Source organism: Grampus griseus (genome assembly GCF_964374135.1).
Source record: "Grampus griseus genome assembly, chromosome: 15".
NCBI classification, from domain to species: domain Eukaryota; kingdom Metazoa; phylum Chordata; class Mammalia; order Artiodactyla; family Delphinidae; genus Grampus; species Grampus griseus.
In genome coordinates this window covers 82082547-82102259 of record NC_139009.1, presented here as the reverse complement: position 1 = coordinate 82102259, position 19713 = coordinate 82082547, and the positions used below count along the sequence as shown (strand labels likewise).

The 19713-nt window shown below is 46.8% G+C and overlaps 1 protein-coding gene across 2 annotated transcripts in view; it reads left to right on the top strand.

Moving 5' to 3' along the window:
• AFF3 (ALF transcription elongation factor 3) overlaps positions 1–19713 on the top strand; it is a 558275-nt gene that overhangs the window by 80501 nt on the left and 458061 nt on the right. Inside the window, exons 2-5 of one of the 2 annotated variants that reach the window (XM_082672923.1) lie at positions 8825–8899; positions 11194–11314; positions 12327–12639; positions 12769–13154. In XM_082672923.1, coding sequence (XP_082529049.1) covers positions 8825–8899; positions 11194–11314; positions 12327–12639; positions 12769–13154 — 895 coding nt within the window. The remainder of the gene's footprint in view (positions 1–8824; positions 8900–11193; positions 11315–12326; positions 12640–12768; positions 13155–19713) is intronic. The other variant, XM_082672922.1, reaches the window with a different exon arrangement.

Sequence of the window (19713 nt, the reverse complement as noted above, 5' to 3'; positions counted from 1 at the left end):
CTGCCAGGCTGTGGCTGCCAGAGTTGGCTTCTGTCCAGCGGCAGGGTGGGACCAGAGTGGTGACATGATCAAATCTCTGTTTCAGAAAACCCCACTCTGGCTTGACTCTGGAGAAGCCATTGGACTGGGGCAGGAAGAACAGCTGGGAGACCCTTTGGGAGGCACTGCCAGGGTCTGGAGAGAGCCCAGGGTGGCCTGGACTGAGGAGCGGGCGGTGGAGGAGAGAGCTGGACCAATCTGAATGACGTTGACAGTGCTGGGGACTGATTGGAGATGAGGGGCAATGGCATGGGAACGATGGAGCCAAGCTGGTTCCCGCCTTTCTGTCCCGAGCGATGTAGTGGCTAGTGGTGCTGATGTGGGCAAACAACGGAGGCCGAGGCCGGGGTGGCAGGTGGAGGTGCGCTCGGGAGACTGGCTCTGTGTGTCTGCGGGAAGCCTGACTTGGGGAGACCACGTGGATGGTTGGATAGTTGGGTCTGGAGTGGAGAAGGGAGACGTGGGTGCCCCTGGAGCCTTGCACGCGTCATCAACGTGAAAACGGCACCTGCAGGCCAGGAATGCACAGCGTCACCCAGGAAGAGGCCAGGCCTAGATCCTGGAGCGACAGGACATTTTACAGGGGCGGCGCAGGAAGAGAAACACGCAGGCACACTCGGGAGTAGCCCGAGAGGCAGGAGGAAAACAGGCTCGCAGCCCCACAGCCCGGGGAGAGAGCGTGTGGAGGTGGCGGCGTTGGCCCTGTGGGGGGCTGGGCAGTGAGGAGTGTCCGTGGAGGCCCCGCGAGGAGGGGGACCTTGCTGTGAACGCAGATCACATGGGTTTCAGAGAACCAGGGCTTGGAGGGAGAGCAGCTCTGCAGAAATCTGTGTCTCATAAAGAGCAACAGCCCGAGGAGGACAGGGGGTCAGGGGAGGCTCCTCCTTTTCTTTCCTTCCTTTTTTCTTTTTCAAAGCTGAGGGCCTCGAAGGGGTTTATTTGCTGTGGAGAAAAAGCCAGTTGAGACCCAGATGGTGACCAAATAGGGGGAAGTGCATCTGTGGGGAGGTGGAGGGTGGATGGAAGGTGGGGAGTAAACGGAAGGGGGCTGCAGAGCCCAGGGGGGCGGGTCCTCGTGGCAAGGAGGAAGGATTCGCCCTGAGAGAGGAGAAGGGGAGGCCTGAGGTCCAGGTGAGGCGGGTGGAGGACAGGACGTTGAGGGGGGCCTCTGCCCGGGGGCTTCTGTTTCTCTGTGACCCAGGAAGGGAGGCCTGGGCCTCGCACGCCAGTCCTGCCTCCCTGGGGACCATGGGGTGGGGGTGGGGGGCGTCTTCATTCCCTTTCAGTCCTGAGGATCACTACGGTCTTATTTCCCTCTTTGCTGCATCCTTTACCCACCGAGACTTCTGGCTGAGCTGGATAAACTGCTTTGTACCAAAGGAAGCCATTCTCATCTTCAAAGCAGGGCCTCCTTCCCTCCCAGATGAACGGTTGAGTCCGTTTCGCTAGTTCCTATCTGTGCCGTCCACGTGGAAGATCCTCGCGGTGGGCCCGTCTGCTCAGACGTGGGAGGGTGTTTGAGGCCGTGCCTGTCCCTTTAACGCCCTCTCCATAGGGGAAGCTCTCTTTGCTTTCATCCTAGCCTGGGGCTAGTTTTGTACCTCAGGAGCCCAAGCTCTTACCTGCCTTCGGAGATTCCCCGGTCGCGGTTCTGGGAGGACACAAAGTCGAGGAGTCGGGCTCAGGAGAAGCTGGAGCCGTGTGTTCATGGCTGGTGTTCGGGGTCGCAGGGCTTTCCTCTTCTAGGAGCCCGACCCACCAGCGTCAGGAAGTTATATGAGGGGACTCGGCCACCATTCTGCCCCCCCTATGTGGGTACCACACCCATGACCCTGAGGGGCCGCGCAGGGGTGCTTTGGGAGAGCATCCTGGTTACAACATAGGCACGCTGGAAGATAGGACCCATCCTGTGTACGGCTTTAAAATCCTAGGAGCTGAAGGTTAGCAACTGACGCTGTAAAGTGAAAATGAAATTTAACTGAGCATTTAGTGGAGGAAAAGTAATTTATTGGCTCCACCATGAAAAGCCCTGGGAGTAGGCGTCCTTCTCACCCCGGACGCCACTGATGGATGCCGGCTCTGTGCTGCGGGCTGCAAGTGGGCTCTTCAGAAGAGCATAGTAGGGACTTCGCAGGTGGGTCTCATTTGGTTATGTTACTGCTTTTGTGAGGCTCTGCTGTGTCTTTATATTCTACCAAGGAGAAGATGGTAAATCAGGGTAATTGCTTCATCCCAAGGCACTTTTATATTGTAAAGCAAAGAGGTCCTGTTAAGAAACTCAAATTAACTTCGGCTGTTGATACTATATGGAGAGCCTCTTTGAAAGCTGCTTGTCATACAGCCTGGCGGTTTATCATGGAACAATTCCATTAGAACCTGACACTTGCTCTCAAGACACCAAGACTTGGGATCCCTCAGGAAAAGCATTTAACCCTTGGCAGTGCAAAGCTGTCATTTATCTGTCATCTCTCTAAAAACCCACTGGAGCACGTTTACGAGAGAGATTTGGAGCAGTCATCATTTCCACTGAATTAGAAATAGATTTGGGCTTCAGTAAATAGTCAAGAAACAGTCAAGTGTCCAGGCCCACACTGCAGAAGTGGCCTGGCGCTGCTAGTTCCGTTATAAAATGCGCTTACCACGGGATTCCGTAATTCTCAAGGAGCTCACTGAACGGAATTCAGCGACTGGAGTATTAGTTATTTGCTGGTGCTGACTCATTTGAATTGCTTATCCCAGTTCTATTTTATAGGCTTTAGAAGAATTGTTAAGGTTCATGTATATCCACCAAGGAGGCTTAGCAGACCTTAGAAGAATGAACTGAAATTGTCACGATCTGAAAATTAACACCCTTCTGCCTGGCATTTACAAACAAAGGATGGGGGTACCATTTGTCAAAGCCCGTCAGTGAGCAGGTTCCCCAGGGAGCCAGGCCAGCAGAGTCGAAGAATTCAGTCTCTGGTGCCAGACTGCCTGGCTTCAGACCCAGGCATTGTCTCTCACTGGCTGTGGGCATTTGACAAGTTAGTTAACCTCAGAGCCTCTCGTTCCTTCATGGGTGGACGGGGAAATGTCTGTTGGGGTTTTAAAGACTGTTAAATGAAATAATGCACGTGAAGTCCTTCCTACAGTGGCTGCATATAGTAATAAAGGGAAATTGGTATTAGCAAAATTTAATATGGGCCTGATGGGTCTGAGATGATGGTACAGATCATCCCAAAAGGCTAGTTTTCATTGGAATATTTACTGGCTGAATTTTTCTGTGGGCGTCTGTTACTTTATGACTCCCTTCCATTTCCTAGTTTCACAAAAGCTGTGGTACAGAAGTGATTATGGCACAAACCAGCCTCAATTCTGTTCCCATTCTTGTAGAACAGATCGGCAGCCCTAAGGCAGAGATCTGTAAATGCTCTGAGTTTCAAAATTGAATTAAGATTGCAACAGCCTTTGTGGTCAGAGACAAACAAGTAAGGTTGGGCTGACCTTTTCAAGATGTCCCTGGTGGAAGTAATCAAGGGGGTGATCCTTCCAAAGCTCGTGGTGAGCCAGAGGCATAAAGCTGTTGGGGGAAAACCGAGTGAACAGGCATGGGAACTGGAATGCAGTGACTCACAGCGAACAGCCTGGTGTAAGCGAGCAGGGTCCTAGTAATGTTCTTTAGGATTTAAGGGTTCGTCGTATGCGCTGTTGGCCAGTCCTCACTCCCCAGCAGGTCTTTAACCACCAGCCTCACCACCACCACCATCACCACGACCACAGTCGTCATCATCACTGCCGTCACCATCAGTCACCAGCAGCACCACTGTCACCCTCACCACAGTCACCACCATCGTCACCAGCACCATAGCAACAACAGCTCAGGGCCTTGATGGACCCCAGTGGGGAGCATCCTTGCTTCCTTCCCAGTCTCTGTCTCCAGCCCCATCTTCTCAGCCTGACTTGCCTCTATCACCCGCTCACTCCCTGACCACCTTTCTGCCCTCCAGTCCACTGGCTCTGACTGCAGACCAAGGAAGGAATTTGCAAGTAAACTTCAACAACCTTGCTTTTCCCTGATTTAAGGAGGGATTACGGATCTTTTAGTATTTGCTTTAAAAATAACAAGAGACGTTAATTGGTTTGACCCTTTCAGTTTAAAGCAGTTGTTACCATTTTGGAGCGCTTGATTACGTTTCCTTAATTATACACGGTCGCTGCTCTGAAGAGCGGAGCGTGTCTCTGGAACATTCTTCCCCTCTTCCTTTGGTGCCTCTTCTTCTTCCCGTTGGCCCTTGTGACCTCAGCCCCCACCCCGGGGGCGGGTGAGCACAGCATCCCAGGACTGTCCGCATCCCAGGACTGAAAAGACTGTCTCCTCTGTGGTCCAGCTGATCGAGGCCAGCCCTGATGCAAACTGCAAGGAAAGGGCGAGCGAGTCTGGGAGTCTCCTTTCATTCTCCCCTGCGTCCGTCCTTCACTTACTCCCAACCGAGCCTGCTTTCAGGAAGGGATCAGGTAAACTTATTTAGGGCGAGGTAGTTTAGCAGTGGAGCAAACCAAAGAAATGAAACTTTGAGTGTGGAATTTCAAGTGGCTAAAGAAGGAAGATGGTGTGGTGAGGACAAAGGTCACCTCCTCCGAATACTCTCAAAGGCCGCTTAATAGTAATTTATGTATCTTGTACTTCTGCGTCCTCCCTCTTCCCTTCCCTCTCCTCCACCTGCCCCTTTCTCAAGACCCAGCTCAAAGCAGCTCTCTTGCAGGACGCAATCCTGGCTCCTTCTGCATGCCGGACCACAGGATGTTAACATTCTCTGCTTAGAAGGGCCCCTTCCTCTCCTCCCCCTGGTCCCCTAGACTGCTAGCTTCTCAGCAGCAGGATAGGCTGGTAGCAGCCCTAATGGTCTTCCCAGTATCTGACACAAGGGCATTCAGGAGGCATTCAGAAATGCTTTTGGACTAAAGTGAATTGTAGTTCTGCTATTGGAGGAGGACAGTATTTTTTCAATGTGGAGAACATGATAACTTTATCCAGAAGACAGGTAAAAGGTTTCTCATTCTCTCTCTCTTTTTTTTTTTTTTTTCCATTGGAGTATAGTTGTTTTACAGTGTTGTGTTAGTTTCTGCTGTACAGTGAAGTGAGTCAGCTATATGTATACATATATCCTCTCCCTCTTGGACCTTCCCCCCCCCATTCCACCCATCTAGGTCACCACAGAGCACCAAGCTGAGCTCCCTGTGCTGTACAGCAGGTTCCCACTAGCTAGCTACTGTACACATGGTAGTATATCTATGTCAATCCTAGCCTCCCGATTCATCCCACCCTCCCCTTCCCCCGCTGTGTCCACACGTCCATTCTCTACATCTACATCTCTATTCCTGCCCCGTAAATAGGTTCATCTCATTCTCTTCTCCTTGAATTCACTCATTTCCTAGATCCCAACCCTGGAGATACACCAGCAGGTAGAGTAATGGGGTTTTTTGTTTGTTTTCTTGGTTTGTTTTCTTAAGGATGAAACACTTTGATGAGTCTAGTCAAGGGGTGCAATGAACCACATATACCGTTGGCTGAAAGCCTTTGTCATGGGAGATGCAGTTTGTTTGAAGCGAGTGGTCAGATGTGAACGGGCTGCACGTGGATCAGTGCAGGAAGGAGGAGGGCAGAGTCTCTCTGGCCATTGGGTCTGCTGGGTCAAATCTGGGGCTCAGTCGCGGAGGCCGCTGTGCCAACTCCAGTGCCTTCCCTCCAGGAGGGCAGCTTGGGCACAGATTGGAGTTGGCTGGTGCCTGGGTCGGATCCGGTGAAAGTGATGACACTGTCAGCCCTGGCAGGCTTACTCTAGACTCTGTAATTTCTTTATTCACTCACCCGTCCTCCATTCCTCTATTCTGTAGTACATGGATATCCTTTTCGTATGGGTGCTGTGGAAAGAGACCGATTTTTGTTTTTCGTTGTTTTGGGAGTATAAAAATAAGAGGCCAGCCTTTGATCCAGAATTCTTCTTTTACTTCTTTCTGAAGGAGAGAGGACTTCCCGTGGTTTCACTCACCTTGCTTAGCTTTGCCATGGCTCACGTTCACAACTGGTGGACGCTGGGCTTGTAGGCACTAGGGTGTAGGAAGTGTGGCCACTTCCTGGCTCTTAGGTAGGTCCTGTCTCCCGGATAGACCTGAAGAAAATACTTTGGACATTGCTGTTCTTTCCACATGATGTCGGATGATCAGACTCTCATCCTAAGTTCCTCGATCTTTAAAAAAGTTAACCCAGGAGTATCTACCAGCTTTGTCTTTCTTCAAGGGACATTGTAAGGATAACGAAGAGACATACATGTGAAGTGTTGTGAGCTCAGTGGAAGGGAGAAGGCTTGAGGCTCAAAGGTATTACTGTTATTTAGTTCCATGCTGTTATCATGTGATTTTGGAAATGATGATAATATCATATTTGGATATCTTTTCCTCCTTAACCAGCATAATTGGCTTTGGCCACTGCCCTACAAAATACTTCACGCGTCATCAATGTGAAAACGGCACCTGCAGGCAAGGAATGCACAGCGTCACCCAGGAAGAGGCCAGGCCTAGAGCCTGGAGTGACAGCACATTTTACAGGGGCGGCGCAGGAAGAGAAACACGCAGGCACACTCGGGAGTAGCCCGAGAGGCAGGAGGAAAACAGGCTCGCAGCCCCACAGCCCGGGGAGAGAGCTCGTGGAGGTGGCGGTGTTGGCCGTGTGGGGGGCTGGGCAGTGAGGAGTGTCCATGGAAGCCTCGCGAGGAGGGGGACCTTGCTGTGAACGCAGATCACATGGGTTTCAGAGAACCAGGCATTGGAGGGAGAGCAGCTCTGCAGAAATCTGTGTCTCATAAAGAGCAACAGCCCGAGGAGGACAGGGGGTCAGGGGAGGCTCCTCCTTTTCTTTTCTTTTCTTTTTTTTTGTTTAGTTTTTATGACTTTTATTAAATCCTTACAAAACAGAATACAAAATTCCGGCGTTGACAGTTGGTGTAAAGGAAAACTTCTGAGCTGTATCAGTTCACCTGGTGCAGTGGAGTTAAAGTGCTTGGATGTGTTTCCCCCACTTTAAAACAATTTGAGGTTTCTTTTGTCTTTTTTACACATCTTAACATTGAAGCACTGCTGTGCCCCCTTCCCCCAGCGCCAGACTCGTTCACAGTAACGGTTCTGGCCAGTCCTTTCGGGCCGCACTGTCGTTGTGACAGGGGGAGGAAGTGGCTGTCCCGCCTTTGAGAGAGAAAAAAAAAAAAAAGCTGCTCACAGCTCAGCTTTCCCGAGTAAAATGGCCATGGCGCCTGCAGCCAGCGAGAGTCCATTTGTTTCTTCTTTACGAAAAGGCAGAATCTCCGGTTTCGAAATGTGGAATCACATTTTCTGGGACTGTTATACATCTGCAATAAATAATAAATAGTCTCGTAGCAGTTGGCTGCCTCTAATGCAAAATAAGTAAATACATTTGGCGACATCCATTCGAAGAGTGTGACTCTTGTAATTGTCACAGAAGGAAGGAAGCACCTCACAGACGATAGAGATTTTGCCGTCTGTGAGTAACAAAGGAACATAACTCACAACACGAGGCTCTTACTGACTTTAATGGATGTATTAGTATGCCAGGAATTGGAATTCTCTACTGCAGCCGTCCCCAGGGAGGCTGACCTGACGTGCAGCACGTCAGGGGAGAAGGTTCCTTTGCTTGTAGAGCAAATGGCCTGGCCCTCATATTGCTGGGATGGCAGAAGAGGGAAGAGGGCTGAGTTTTAATGGTGACACTTCAAGAGAGAGGCGTGCTCCAGGATTGTTACAGCCTGCCCAGGCCTCACTTGCGGGCAGTGGAACGGTGGACTCACTGTTGAGAAGGTACTGTCTTTACGAGTCAGAAGAGGTACAAGTTCAGATGCTTAGGGAGAGATGAGGGCTGGCAAGTCCAGGCTTTCTCTTCCAGTGACATTTGCTTTATGCAGATGACATTTTAGCTTCCTGGGCCTGACATGAAAGGAGGGGGTTGTGGTTCTAGTTCAGGATGAGTGGGTGGGTTCCTGTTAGGAGGCGCTGAGTGCTCAGTGGAAGTGGCAGAGCTGAGAAACCCGAGGAAAGGCAGTCAAGAAGTCTTGCCTCTGGTGCAGGGTTTCCTTTGCCCTCCTCCGGAGAAGGGGGACGGGTTGTCATCTTCGGTCATTCTGGTTTCAGCTGATGGTGTGGAGGGCACGGCGTGGCACAGGCATCGTGGCGGTCCTGTGAAAGGTGGCCAGTGCGCTTCTGTTAGTAGCTTATGTGGAGGTGGTCCTGTGGGCGTTCAGTCCTCCTCGTATCAGAGGCCATAGGCTGGGCATGCCAGCAGGACCTCATTAGAGAACTTTACTCAGCGGTGGTTTGCATCTGGGAGTGCTTTTGGTTATCTTCCAGCTTAAAGGGGTTGGGAAATGAGGCAGGTTTACTTAAGGAGTGCTTCCCCCTCACCTCCGTCTTCTCCATATTTGGAAGGGATCGTTGACCTTGGAAATGCAGTGAGTCGGATACCTGCCTCATTGATTTGGGCTTGTGTCCTAATGCCTCTGTCTTAAACATCCAAGTCACGTTGCAAAATCGGTAGGGTTTCCAAATGTATCTTCATTGCTACACTCTGCATTGTTCCTGACCTTCTCTTCACACGTCCTGTGCCCTTTGGACCCTGATGTCTTATGCCCTTTCTCCCTGGCCTTTGGGAAAAAGCTGACAAACTTGTGCACACTAAGGTGCTGAGGGCTGATCAGGTGTAAAGTGTTTTCCCTTCTTGTGGTGTCTACATTTCTTACAGGGGTGAAGACATCTTAAACCAGAGGAGTGACTCTCTAGTTGTGGAATTTCAGTCGTCAGCCAGCAGATGCAGGAGGTATTCTATTGGGTATGGGGGCTTCTCAGAAGCCTGGAAATCATCCTAAATGACCACCTGCTCCATGTTACATCAGGCCACTTCATGCATCACACCAGTCTTGTGTGTTTGGTTGGCTTGACCTGGCTGAGGACAGCAAGCATGTCTGGGGGAGTCTCTGTGCATGGAGTTGCACACAGTAGGTGCTTCACAAACCGCTGTACCTATCGGAGAGGAGAAGTACGATGCATGCAGTGCGAGCTTGTGTTTCTGGTTGCAAATACTGCTTTGGGTCCAGAAATCAAGCCAGTTCCTAGAAAACCTGCAGTGCCTCTCCTGGCTGCAGCCCACTTCATGCCCATCCACAGCATGAGTTGTGTATCCTCAGAACGGTCTCCATTTGAAATCCATGGAATGTTCATGAAAGCTGGGGTTTCATATTGCAGAAGCATATTGCCCTGCAAGCAGGGCAGGACAGTCGTGCCCCTTCCTGTGAATCTGAAGCCTGGTTCTGTGATGGAGTGTCATTCCCATCTCGTGCCTCCCTTATGCCCGTCACTGTCACCACGGCCACCCCGGAGACTTTCCAGTGACTGTGGGGTTGGAGCGGTGAGCCTCGCCGTTGGGAGGCTGGGGCTGCAGCCTCCCTTTCCATGAAGGTCACTGCTTGGACTTCCAAATCGAGTAACTTTGGGTAATGTACTGAGGCTGAATTAAAATGCTAATAGGCTACATGTTCTGGGTATTTTAACCTTCCCTGATCTGAAATTTAAATGAAATGCCTTAGGTGCTCTCACAGTCTTGACAGAAGCATCACCCCTTAGACAGTGAATTTAAAATATACCCTGGCCACACGGGCAGAGCTGGGAAGATAAGCAATATTTATTTTATGATCATTTTATTTGTGTCCTCTACAGCAACATGACACAAGTATGCTCTTTTACTCAAGATAGCAATTTAGCTGAAACATAACAAAACAAAACCCCAAACCTCACTATTTTTTTAAGTTTCTTTGAACCTGCAGATTTTCTTCTTATCAGCAACATTTAATAGCAGTGCATTGGATTTGGGGCACCTGAAGCTATGCCAAAGCCCTTTCGTAGATTTCCTTCGCATTTAAACCTCGTGACAACACCATGAAGACGTTGGGCTGCAGAGAGATTGCATGGCGTTTTGTCATCATATCACTGGTTATGGCAGGACCACAGTCAGGACGTGGCTGTCCTGGCTCCCAGCTCCAGCCTCTGTCCACTAGATCAAGCTTGAACTCTAAGCAAAGCGATGACAAGGTCGCTTAAACCAAATGGGTCTGCTTGAAGTGCACACAGCTGCTCATTTGGAGGACATGGCAGTTCCTTACAAGGGGTAGTGTCAGTTCCGTTGTCTACACTGGGGCCAGATTTCTCTGTCCACTGAGTTGAAAAGACAAGTCTATTTCCTTCGGTCACTTAAGTCACTTCCTTATTATTAGTTGAATTGGCCTTTTAGTTTTTTCCTTACTAGGAGGAAGGAACACTGTTTTTTCCTTAAGTCCTTCTAGTTATTTGGTTTCTGGTCACTTTGTAATTATCTCTTGGGAGAATAGGTATTAATTTTCTTGCACAAACAGGCTGAGTTCCTTGATGACATAACCATGTTTCAATTTCCATCCTCTCTCTCTGTTGCCTACACCCCTTCCTCTTAGCGCATTTTTCATAGTGAGGAAGAGTGATCGTGTGAAATATATCAGAAGGAAGAATGGATTCAGTAGGAGTTTGACAACTTGACTGATTAGCAGAGATCAGAAGAAGGCTCGTAACAGTGAAAACCACTGCAGCATGGAGTTTTAACAGCTCTTTTGGGACCTAATTAATGAAAGAATCACTACAGAAGCACAGCCATGCAAAAAAAAAAAAAAGAAAGAAAGAAAGAAAAGAGTAGGAGCGTTTCCATATAACACTCTGGGGCCATGTCATAAGAGGAAATACACTCATAATTTCTATTTACACATCTCTGTAATTACCTTCTGCTTGAAGATTATTTTCAGTCTTCTCCTGTCAAAGTTGCTTAGATATTTCCTCTTTCACACATCAGGCAGAGAGGTCTAGTACTGGTTGCAGCTTGTCCTAAGGATTTTTTTTTTCCTCCCAAAGAATGGAATTCTCGGACACCCGAGTCATACTGCTTGATTAGACTGGCTTTCATCTGATCCGTGTTCCCGTTACCATTGCCATTTGCCCGTGAATCAGACCTCTGCATTCAGGTGAATATTGTATTGAGCATTACCTTTAACTTTTTCGTGTGTGGTTGTTCTCTCTTCTCTCTCCCTGATGCAGTGTCTATGAACCAGATAGAAACGTGTTACGGAGGAAAGAACGAGAAAGAAGAAATCAGGAAACTCAGCAGGATGATGGCGCGTTTAATTCAAGTTACTCCCTCTTTAGTGAACCCTACAAGGTAGATGGTTTTCACTTGTTCATCTCCACCCCTCATCCCTCCCTCTAACCCCGTTGGCCGTCTTGACTACAGGAGTTGGCCAACCAAACTTCAGACAGCTCAGCCCCTGAGGATGGGGTCTTCCCCCACAAATTTTGGTGCCTCTTTCACATGTCTTTACTGGCTGGTCCCTCAATGAAATATAACTTTCGTTTAAGATGGAGATCTGCATGCTATGACTTTTATCAGTAATTGGTTTCATCTCTGCATCAGTTTGCAAAGTCAATGCCATTTGTTGTGTTTTCTTAGCTATTAGGAAAGAGACACTAAAAAGAGGTTGGGTTACGTATTTGTCACCCACAGATCGTGCTAGGAGCAGGGTACTTGACAGGGCTTATAAGAAAGGGAATGTTGGATTGTTTCTCATTTATATCAAAGGCCAGAAATATACCTTCGCTTGCAAAATGAAGTAGCTCCCCAGATTTCATTCCTATTTCAGGCTGCTTGGAACTGGGGATGGTTCAGGCTGAGGGCTTCCTGCAGACTGAACCCCGCACTCGTTGTAAGCTTCTCTCTGATCCCTTTTGCCTGTCCCGCTGGGTTTCTAACAAGAATAATTGTATATTTAGAAGTTGGAAGCAAAATAATTTGAGCCAAATCTGAATTTTCAAGGAAAGCTTGCAGTGGGATGAAAAAAGAAAAAGGAAAGAAAATCTAGTCCTGGAAAGACTTAATCCAGACCAGGTTGTGAAGTTGCAGTCGTAACTTTCCTGGTTTCCTTGGCTGTGGCACGGTACCAAGGAGAGATGCTTCGTTCATGCCCTCTGAGGCCATTAGCTGCGGTCCAGTCCTAGTGAGATACAGAGTGTTGACAGACGTCTTCAGAGACGCTGACCGTTTTGATGGAATCTCTGAGCTCCCATTCTGAATGTGGCAACCCTGGCTCTTCTAGCAGTAAAGGCGCCTCTCCATCATTTCCCGTGTTTCCATTGTCTGTAACAGGAGCATGGATGTTATGTTCTTCTTTTTCCAGACGAACAAGGGGGATGAGCTCTCCAACCGGCTCCAGAACACTTTAGGCAATTACGATGAAATGAAAGACTTTTTAACGGATAGATCGAATCAGAGTCATCTCGTTGGCGTTCCCAAACCTGGGGTTCCTCAGGCTCCCGTGAACAAGATTGATGAGCATTTTGTTGCAGATTCGAGAGCCCAGACCCAGCCTGCATCCGTCTGCAGCACCACATCCTCCGCCCCAGCAGTGGTCCCTGGGCAGCAGAGTAAGAGGGGCACCGTGGGCTGGCAGAAGGCCGGGCACCCACCGTCCGATGGCCAACAGAGAGCAAGTAAGCACAGACACAGGACGCTTGATTTGAACAGACCTGCTCACCCAGAGAACCATAATAAAAACCCTAACCCCTGTGTCTTGAGCCCCTCATCCTCATCTGCCTCTTCTTCTTCTTCTTCCAAATCAGCACAACAGGGCTCTCTCAGGACCTTGCTCGGAGATGGTGTTGGCAGACAGCAGCCGCGGACCAAACAGGTGTGCAACGTCGAGGTGGGTCTTCAGACCCAGGACAGGCCACCTGCTATGGGAGCCAAGCACAGCGGCAGTGGCCACTGTGTTCAGAACTTTCCTCCATCCCTGGCTTCAAAGCCTAGCCTCGTCCAGCAGAAGCCGACTGCCTACGTGCGGCCGATGGATGGCCAGGACCAGGCTCCCAACGAATCTCCGAAGCTGAAGTCGTCCACGGAGACCAGCGTGCACTGCGCGTCCTACAGGGGAGCCTCAGCCGCCAAGCCGGAGCCCGCCAGAACCAAGGCCAAGCTCGCCAAGTTCAGCATCCCCAAGCAAGGAGAGGTGAGTCTTTCCTCAGCACCACTTACCGCTTCCGAGTGGTTCCAAGGGGCGAGCTGACTAGGTGTGAATTCCACTCCCGTGTGTCTTCATTTCAGCGTGTGACTGATGTCATGTGGGATTTGTAGCCGTCAGTGTGGAAGGATGTACACATCCGTAATGATTTCTTAAAATCTCAAAGTGATTATCATCAGAGTATTTTTAAGTACCAACAAATGCTGTTGTGGTGTGTCCGTGTTAGTTCAGGAAGGAATGCCTCCGTCCGTATAGTTCAAGGGAATTTTGTGTGTGTGTGCGCACGAGCCAGTGTTGTCAGAGATTTTATACCCTGGAATAAAAAGTATGTCCAAGCTTTTAGTACGTAAAGAGGTTGATTTCTGGGTAAAAGAGTTCAGAAATTCAGCGTTTTTGTCAGTTTTGAAATGTTCCAGGACAAGCATCACAAGGGTAGACCTCCTCATGAGTTTTAACGTAATTGTTAAATGATTCAATATTGAATATGGTGATTATTCAAATGTTTCAGGTGTCCCATCCATATTAAAATATTTGAGATCCAAGTTGGTTGTTGTTAATCAAGTGAGAATTCTCCTTGTCCTAGAAAAAATGATCTTAGGTTATATGAAGAGAGTGAAATATTTTAGTTCAGAATCTTCTGGTTTACATTTTGAGTTTATTCTAAAGTGTTTTTTCACTGCATTACAAAATACATAGGATGGATGTAAGGACTGTTAGACTTCAAAACAAGTAAATCACAATCACAGAGGTAGCAAAGAGGCTGCGGTCACTTGAACAGTACATCTGGATGGAAAATGAGGTTTTGTTTGAGAAAAGCACATCTCGTACTCTATTCCAAATTGATGACAGTTGTCCGGAACATGTGAAGAAAAAATATGACTGCACGTTTTTGTTTTGTTTTGTTTTGCTGTGATATGGTATACCAACTAAAATACAACGTGAGCTCCAGAACATTGTACTTAGGAACTGTTCACCTTTTTTTTTTTTGATATATTCTTTTCTAAAGATGGAATAACAGTGTGGCCAGAATATTCTTTGTATCTTAATTTGATCTAGTAACCAAACGAAACAAATGATTTGACATTTCTCATTGCCTGTCCGGCAAGGCTGAGCTTTACCCATTTCTGAGCTCTCATCTCAGAAAGCGCCCGGCACCCATCGGGAGGTCAATGTATTCCCCTTAGAGAAGACACGTTTATTACTCTGAGATGTTTACACAGGCTCTCATGAGGAAATTAAGTGACATGTATACCAGTAACTTCTTTTGATTATTCATTTACGATGGATCCCAAAAAGTGTTAATTAGGAATTAATGGAAGCACAACGTAAGTTCTGCAAGCATTTATGTTTTTAAAAGTTTGTGGGAAACACACGTAGTTACCCTCTTTCAGAACTGAAGTTGTCAAGCGCTTTGATTTTTGTTTTCCTCATCAAAGAGCCTGTACCAGCCAATAAAGCATGACTCATTTTTGAACAGAGGCGACTCACCACCAGGATTCCCTTTATAATTTTAATCCCCAGTGATTCCTTGTTAAAATGATTTTCATGTACCAAAGAAACTCCAAGTTTATTAGGTAACAATGTATTTACTTTGGAACCTGATGAGTTGATGAAACTCTGGTGGAAAGCCTGTTTTTGACAACCAGGGCAGCCTTATGTGGATGACTCTACAGTTTCATCAGGCTTTTGGGTATGTCCTTGATCACGTGGACACGTCCAGGATGCCCTTTCAGGACCCCCGATTGGGAATGACACCCTGTTCAGGTGTTGGGTAATCACAGCAAGAGGGAACTTTTTCTGTGAGATAGAGGGTCCCGCTGAGAGAAATGAGAGCTTTTATACAGGAAGTGTTTCATTTCCCTCCATGACATTGAACTCCCCTAACATTCTATCAATACGAGGTATATTTCAAAGAGGCCAATCATACATTGATAGAAAAGAAGTAAGAAGAAGTGTTGTTTGTGGAACAAAGTTATAGTCGGTGGGGGGGTGGTGGTGTTTTGGTTTTTTTTTTTTTTTTTTTTTGGTGGGGGAGGGTATACAGTCATTATTTTAGCCAAAAGCTTTTCATATTATGGACACTATGGTAATTTGAATCTTTTAAATCTTGTGTGTTCAAACAGTCCACAATTATAATAACAATATGACTCTTTCTCAGTGGGCAACAGGGGGCTACCTGGAAGTTTGAAAGTAACGCTTCCTAGCCTTCAGACTCAAAGGGTTTGTTGTTTGGTTGGTTGGTTTCTTTACAGTACCCAAGGGACTAAGAAATAACCTTTTGCAGATGTATCATTCAGTATTTATAGGACGTTTCTATAAAGCCACAATCATAATAGAAATGGAAGAATTTTAACAACTAATTGGATTTGAAGGAATATTTGCTTTTATTTTTTGGAGGGTTTAAAACAGTGTGGCAAACCGTTTAAAAAAATTTTAATGCCTATATATTTTTAAAACAGATACCACCTCTATGAAAATGTCCTTTCATTAGTACTGACATTGATTTCCACTGAGAGAGGGAATGTGTGTTTTAGGAAAATTGACAGAGGAGATGACCTGAAGGGAACTTACATTACTTGACTACGCTTTTTCAGGATGTTAGCTGGAAAGCAAGACTTAAGACAGTGTGAAGAATTTGGAGGCTAAAAGGAAGCATTGGGTAAAAGTAACATGAAGACAAGGGAAGTGAAAATATAGCTGTATGACACTGGATAGGGATGTTCCTCATAAGAAAATCAAATCAATGGCTAGGTGTAATGTGGTGTGAGGAATTAAAAAAAAGAATTTAAGATGTGATCTCTGCCTCCAAGAAATTTACGTGAATTGAATAAATTAGACTCCAGCACTTCACTTTTAATTTGCAGTTTCTCTCACAGTCCAGACAAAATTTAAAATTGGGCTTCTAGGCCTAAGAAAATTCCCTCACCTTTCATAGTCCTTATAGTAGAGAAAGAGTCTATGCTATTTTTTTAAATTGAGAATTTGATTGTGCACTTGGTAAATCCTTCATTCTTTCGGACACCGTGCAGTCTGTCAGCTGCTGTGGCGAATCATTTGTTATCATTCTTTCATCTTCAATAATAGGTGATTAGTGTAGAGAAATTCAGTGCAATTTGATGTGGAAGTGAAGGCCCTCGAAGGAATTCCTTAACTGATCCACCTGCCTCTTGGCTGGCTCTGCCCAGCTCAGTTTTGTGTTAATGAAAAACATAATTTTGTTTTTGTAGCTGAGTCTTTCATTCCTGACGTCACCCCTCATTAAGTGAGCCTTCCCTGGCCCGCCACTTGGAAGGGTGACTCCTGTTAGGTAGGAGACAGGGGCCTTAAGGAATGGCTGAAGCAGGCATTCTAGAACGTTCCAGGGCAGGGCACACTGAATCTTATTTCCAGTTGAAGTGAGTTATTTTTTGTCTCATACACACACGATTAATATCTTGTCCTTAACGTGTAGCATATAATTCACTGTTAACCTAGAGGGGCAGATATAGGTTGTGGGACCCAACATTTATACTGTCTTGGGGGTCCTGTTTAGGAAAAAAGAATATGGAAATATTTTACACTTGAAATATATATTTTTTAATATGTGTAAATTTATTTACTTTCGGCTGCGTTGGGTCCTCGTTGCCGCGCGCGGGCTTTCTCTAGTTGCGGCGAGCAGGGGCTTTGCATTGCACGGGCTTCTCACTGCGGTGGCTTCTCTTGTTGCAGAGCATAGGCTCTAGGCGCATGGGCTTCAGTAGTTGTGGCACATGGGCTCAGTAGTTGCGGCTCACGGGCTCTAGAGCACAGGCTCAGTAGTTGTGGCGCACGGGCTTAGTTGCTCCGTGGCATGTGGGATCTTCCTGGACTCGAACCCGTGTCCCCTGCATTGGCAGGCGGATTCTTAACCACTGCGCCACCAGGGAAGTCCCCAAACTTGAAATATTTACAAAAACATATATAAACACATTTTTAGGGTCCCTCTTGGGACCTTGGAGGAACCTTGGTTCCAGAGCCCCTGAAACTTATGCATCATTAATTTCACAGTGCCTGTCTTTGGCTCATGGACTAGTAAGACATTGTTATTTGAAATAGGATAAGAAATTATCTAAAATGATAATTTTAGATTGGAAAAGTGTGCTTTATATGAGTCTCGAATTTGTTAGAAATAAAAAATACGTATTTATATGCCAGGTGCTACAGGCAAGGCAGAAATGGGATAATGCTATAAAAAAGCGCCTAATAACGCAGCGCTGTGGAGATAAAATATGGGTGTCAGCCATGAAATCAGTGCGTTTGGCACATTACAGCTTCAGCAGTGGCATTCTAAAAGATACACGTTTTAGTTCCTGTTTGCTATTAATTTAATAAATGGCAGTGACTTAAAACTGCTCTTGCAGAGCGCTTGAAGAGCTGGGAAAAGTAGCATTTGCAAAGCCAGGGAAGGAAGGAACCCAGTGACTGCCGCCCCTCCCTGTAGGTTAGTCAGTGAAGGGGAAAGAGGCACCTGCGTTTGAATATCAATTAATAGACTGTATGTTAGGCGTTTTCGTAGGGGTTGATAATTCATCCACAAGAACACAGTGACCGTTTTTGGTTGATCAAAAATCTGTTTGTTAAAAGAAGTCATTATATTGTTTAAGATGTATTGATTACTCATAGCATTTTCATGATGGGCATTTTAAAATCACCATTTATACCACGAATAAAGAGCAGAAAGATGAAGCACTGTGATTTCATAAAATAGCTTCCTAGAAAAGCAATTAACTGATTTTTTTTTTTTTTAAGTTCATAGAAGATAAATGAGGTAGGTTTCCTATGTCCTGTCACTCTCGGTTACCTTTGTATGAAAATGGATTTCTTCCAAATGAAAGTTGGCACCAGCCTGTCAGAGAAAAAAGGCATCTGCAAAGAAATGTGTACATTACATATTCATGCCAGTCTAAATTTCTTAATTACGTTTGAGCTGTTGTTTTCAAATCCAAGGATGCTCTCTGATTGCTCCCTGATGGAATGAGGGTCCCTGTCTGTTCTGGTCTCATCGTCACCATGACCATGGCCTCCTTCACAGTGTGGCTTAGCAATGGCATCGATGGTTACTCTCTCTGAGTCTTCCTCTCCACAAAATGGGCATCCTCCATTCACTCAGCCGGGATGCGGAGAACTGGTACCGCTTGGACTTAGAAGTGAAGACTCACAATTTTGATCTCAGATATGGGATGAAAGCACTTGTTTTCCATCTCATACATGGGTCATGCTGTAGGCCAGAGTGAAGGATGGCAAGTGGAAATGTTTCCGTAGTTTTTAGTACTCTTAGTTCAGTCATTGGGGCCCTAAAAGGTAAAGCACTCAATCACTTAAAAGTAACTTCGGTTGCTATGATCTGTTATTGAAAATGATGAAGAAAGCATATTAAAATTTGTCCTGTGGTGAGAAGGTGCAGGTGTCTTTTTCCGTCCCCCTTTCCCCACTGGCTCCTTTAGATTCACATTATAAAGCTGCGTCTTCCGGCCTTCAGGTGGGAAACTGCTCCCAGCGGTGGAGGCATTGTGGGCAGGACCCGGATGGAGGGGGTTGGCAAGCCCCACTTTATTTTCCCCTTGTATTTTCGCAGTTCTCATGAAGCTTCCTGTCCCAGAAAGCATCTAGGTGGATGACAGGGCTGTTTTCCCTTAAACTGCAACCTCGTGGGTGTGATTCCAGACCCGGGGCTAATTGAGAGCTGGAGGCTTGTGAGTTGGGAGCCACTTGAAAAGATGATGTGGTCCAGCGTCTCCCCCGCCCTAGAGAAAGGGTCACTGCACAGTCCAGCGAGGAAAGCCTCTTCTTTTGAGTTGCATCCTTTCTTGGTCAGAAGGCACACGCAAGCTGGCGCGGAGCTCCGTGGAATGGCCAGGGCTCTGGACGCCTGCAAAGACTGGGTTCCCATCCTGGTTCTGTCATTTGTTAGCTGTGTGGCCAGGAGCCAGGGGTTGAACTTCGCCTCCGTTTCCTTCCTTGTGAAGTGGAGAGAATGATAATATCTGCTTGACAGAGTTACCGGAGGGAGGAGTAGATGAGATCAAGTATGTAATGTGCTTAGCACAGTGATATCATGGTAAGCATTCAGAAAATACTGGCTACATTATTCTTATTTGAAATGCCCCTGAAACAATAAAAGCAAACAAGATATACAAATAAGGGTATTATTAGCCGTGCTTTTGCGTGTGTGTGTGTGTGTGTGTGTGTGTGTGTGAGTTGGAGAGACAGAGGCCCCATGACGAGAGGTGAGAGGAGAAAGAAAAATAAAATTCTGCAAGTTCTTTTGTGTTTGTTTTGTTAAAAGTAACTGCAGTCCTGAAGTCTGAGACTATCCTGGATTAATACAGCAAAGCCTGAGTGACGTGACTCTCCCTTGTTTAACAGTTAGCCCCCTCCTATTCATTGCCAAGTCTGGGATGGAATTTCTCATGCTGTGTATTCGGCTTTTCTGAGCTATTATTATCTGCCGTGGACCACATCATACTTGAGCTTTATTTCCAGTTAAATGAGATGGAAAATCCACAAGACGGGGGCTGAGAAGAGAACA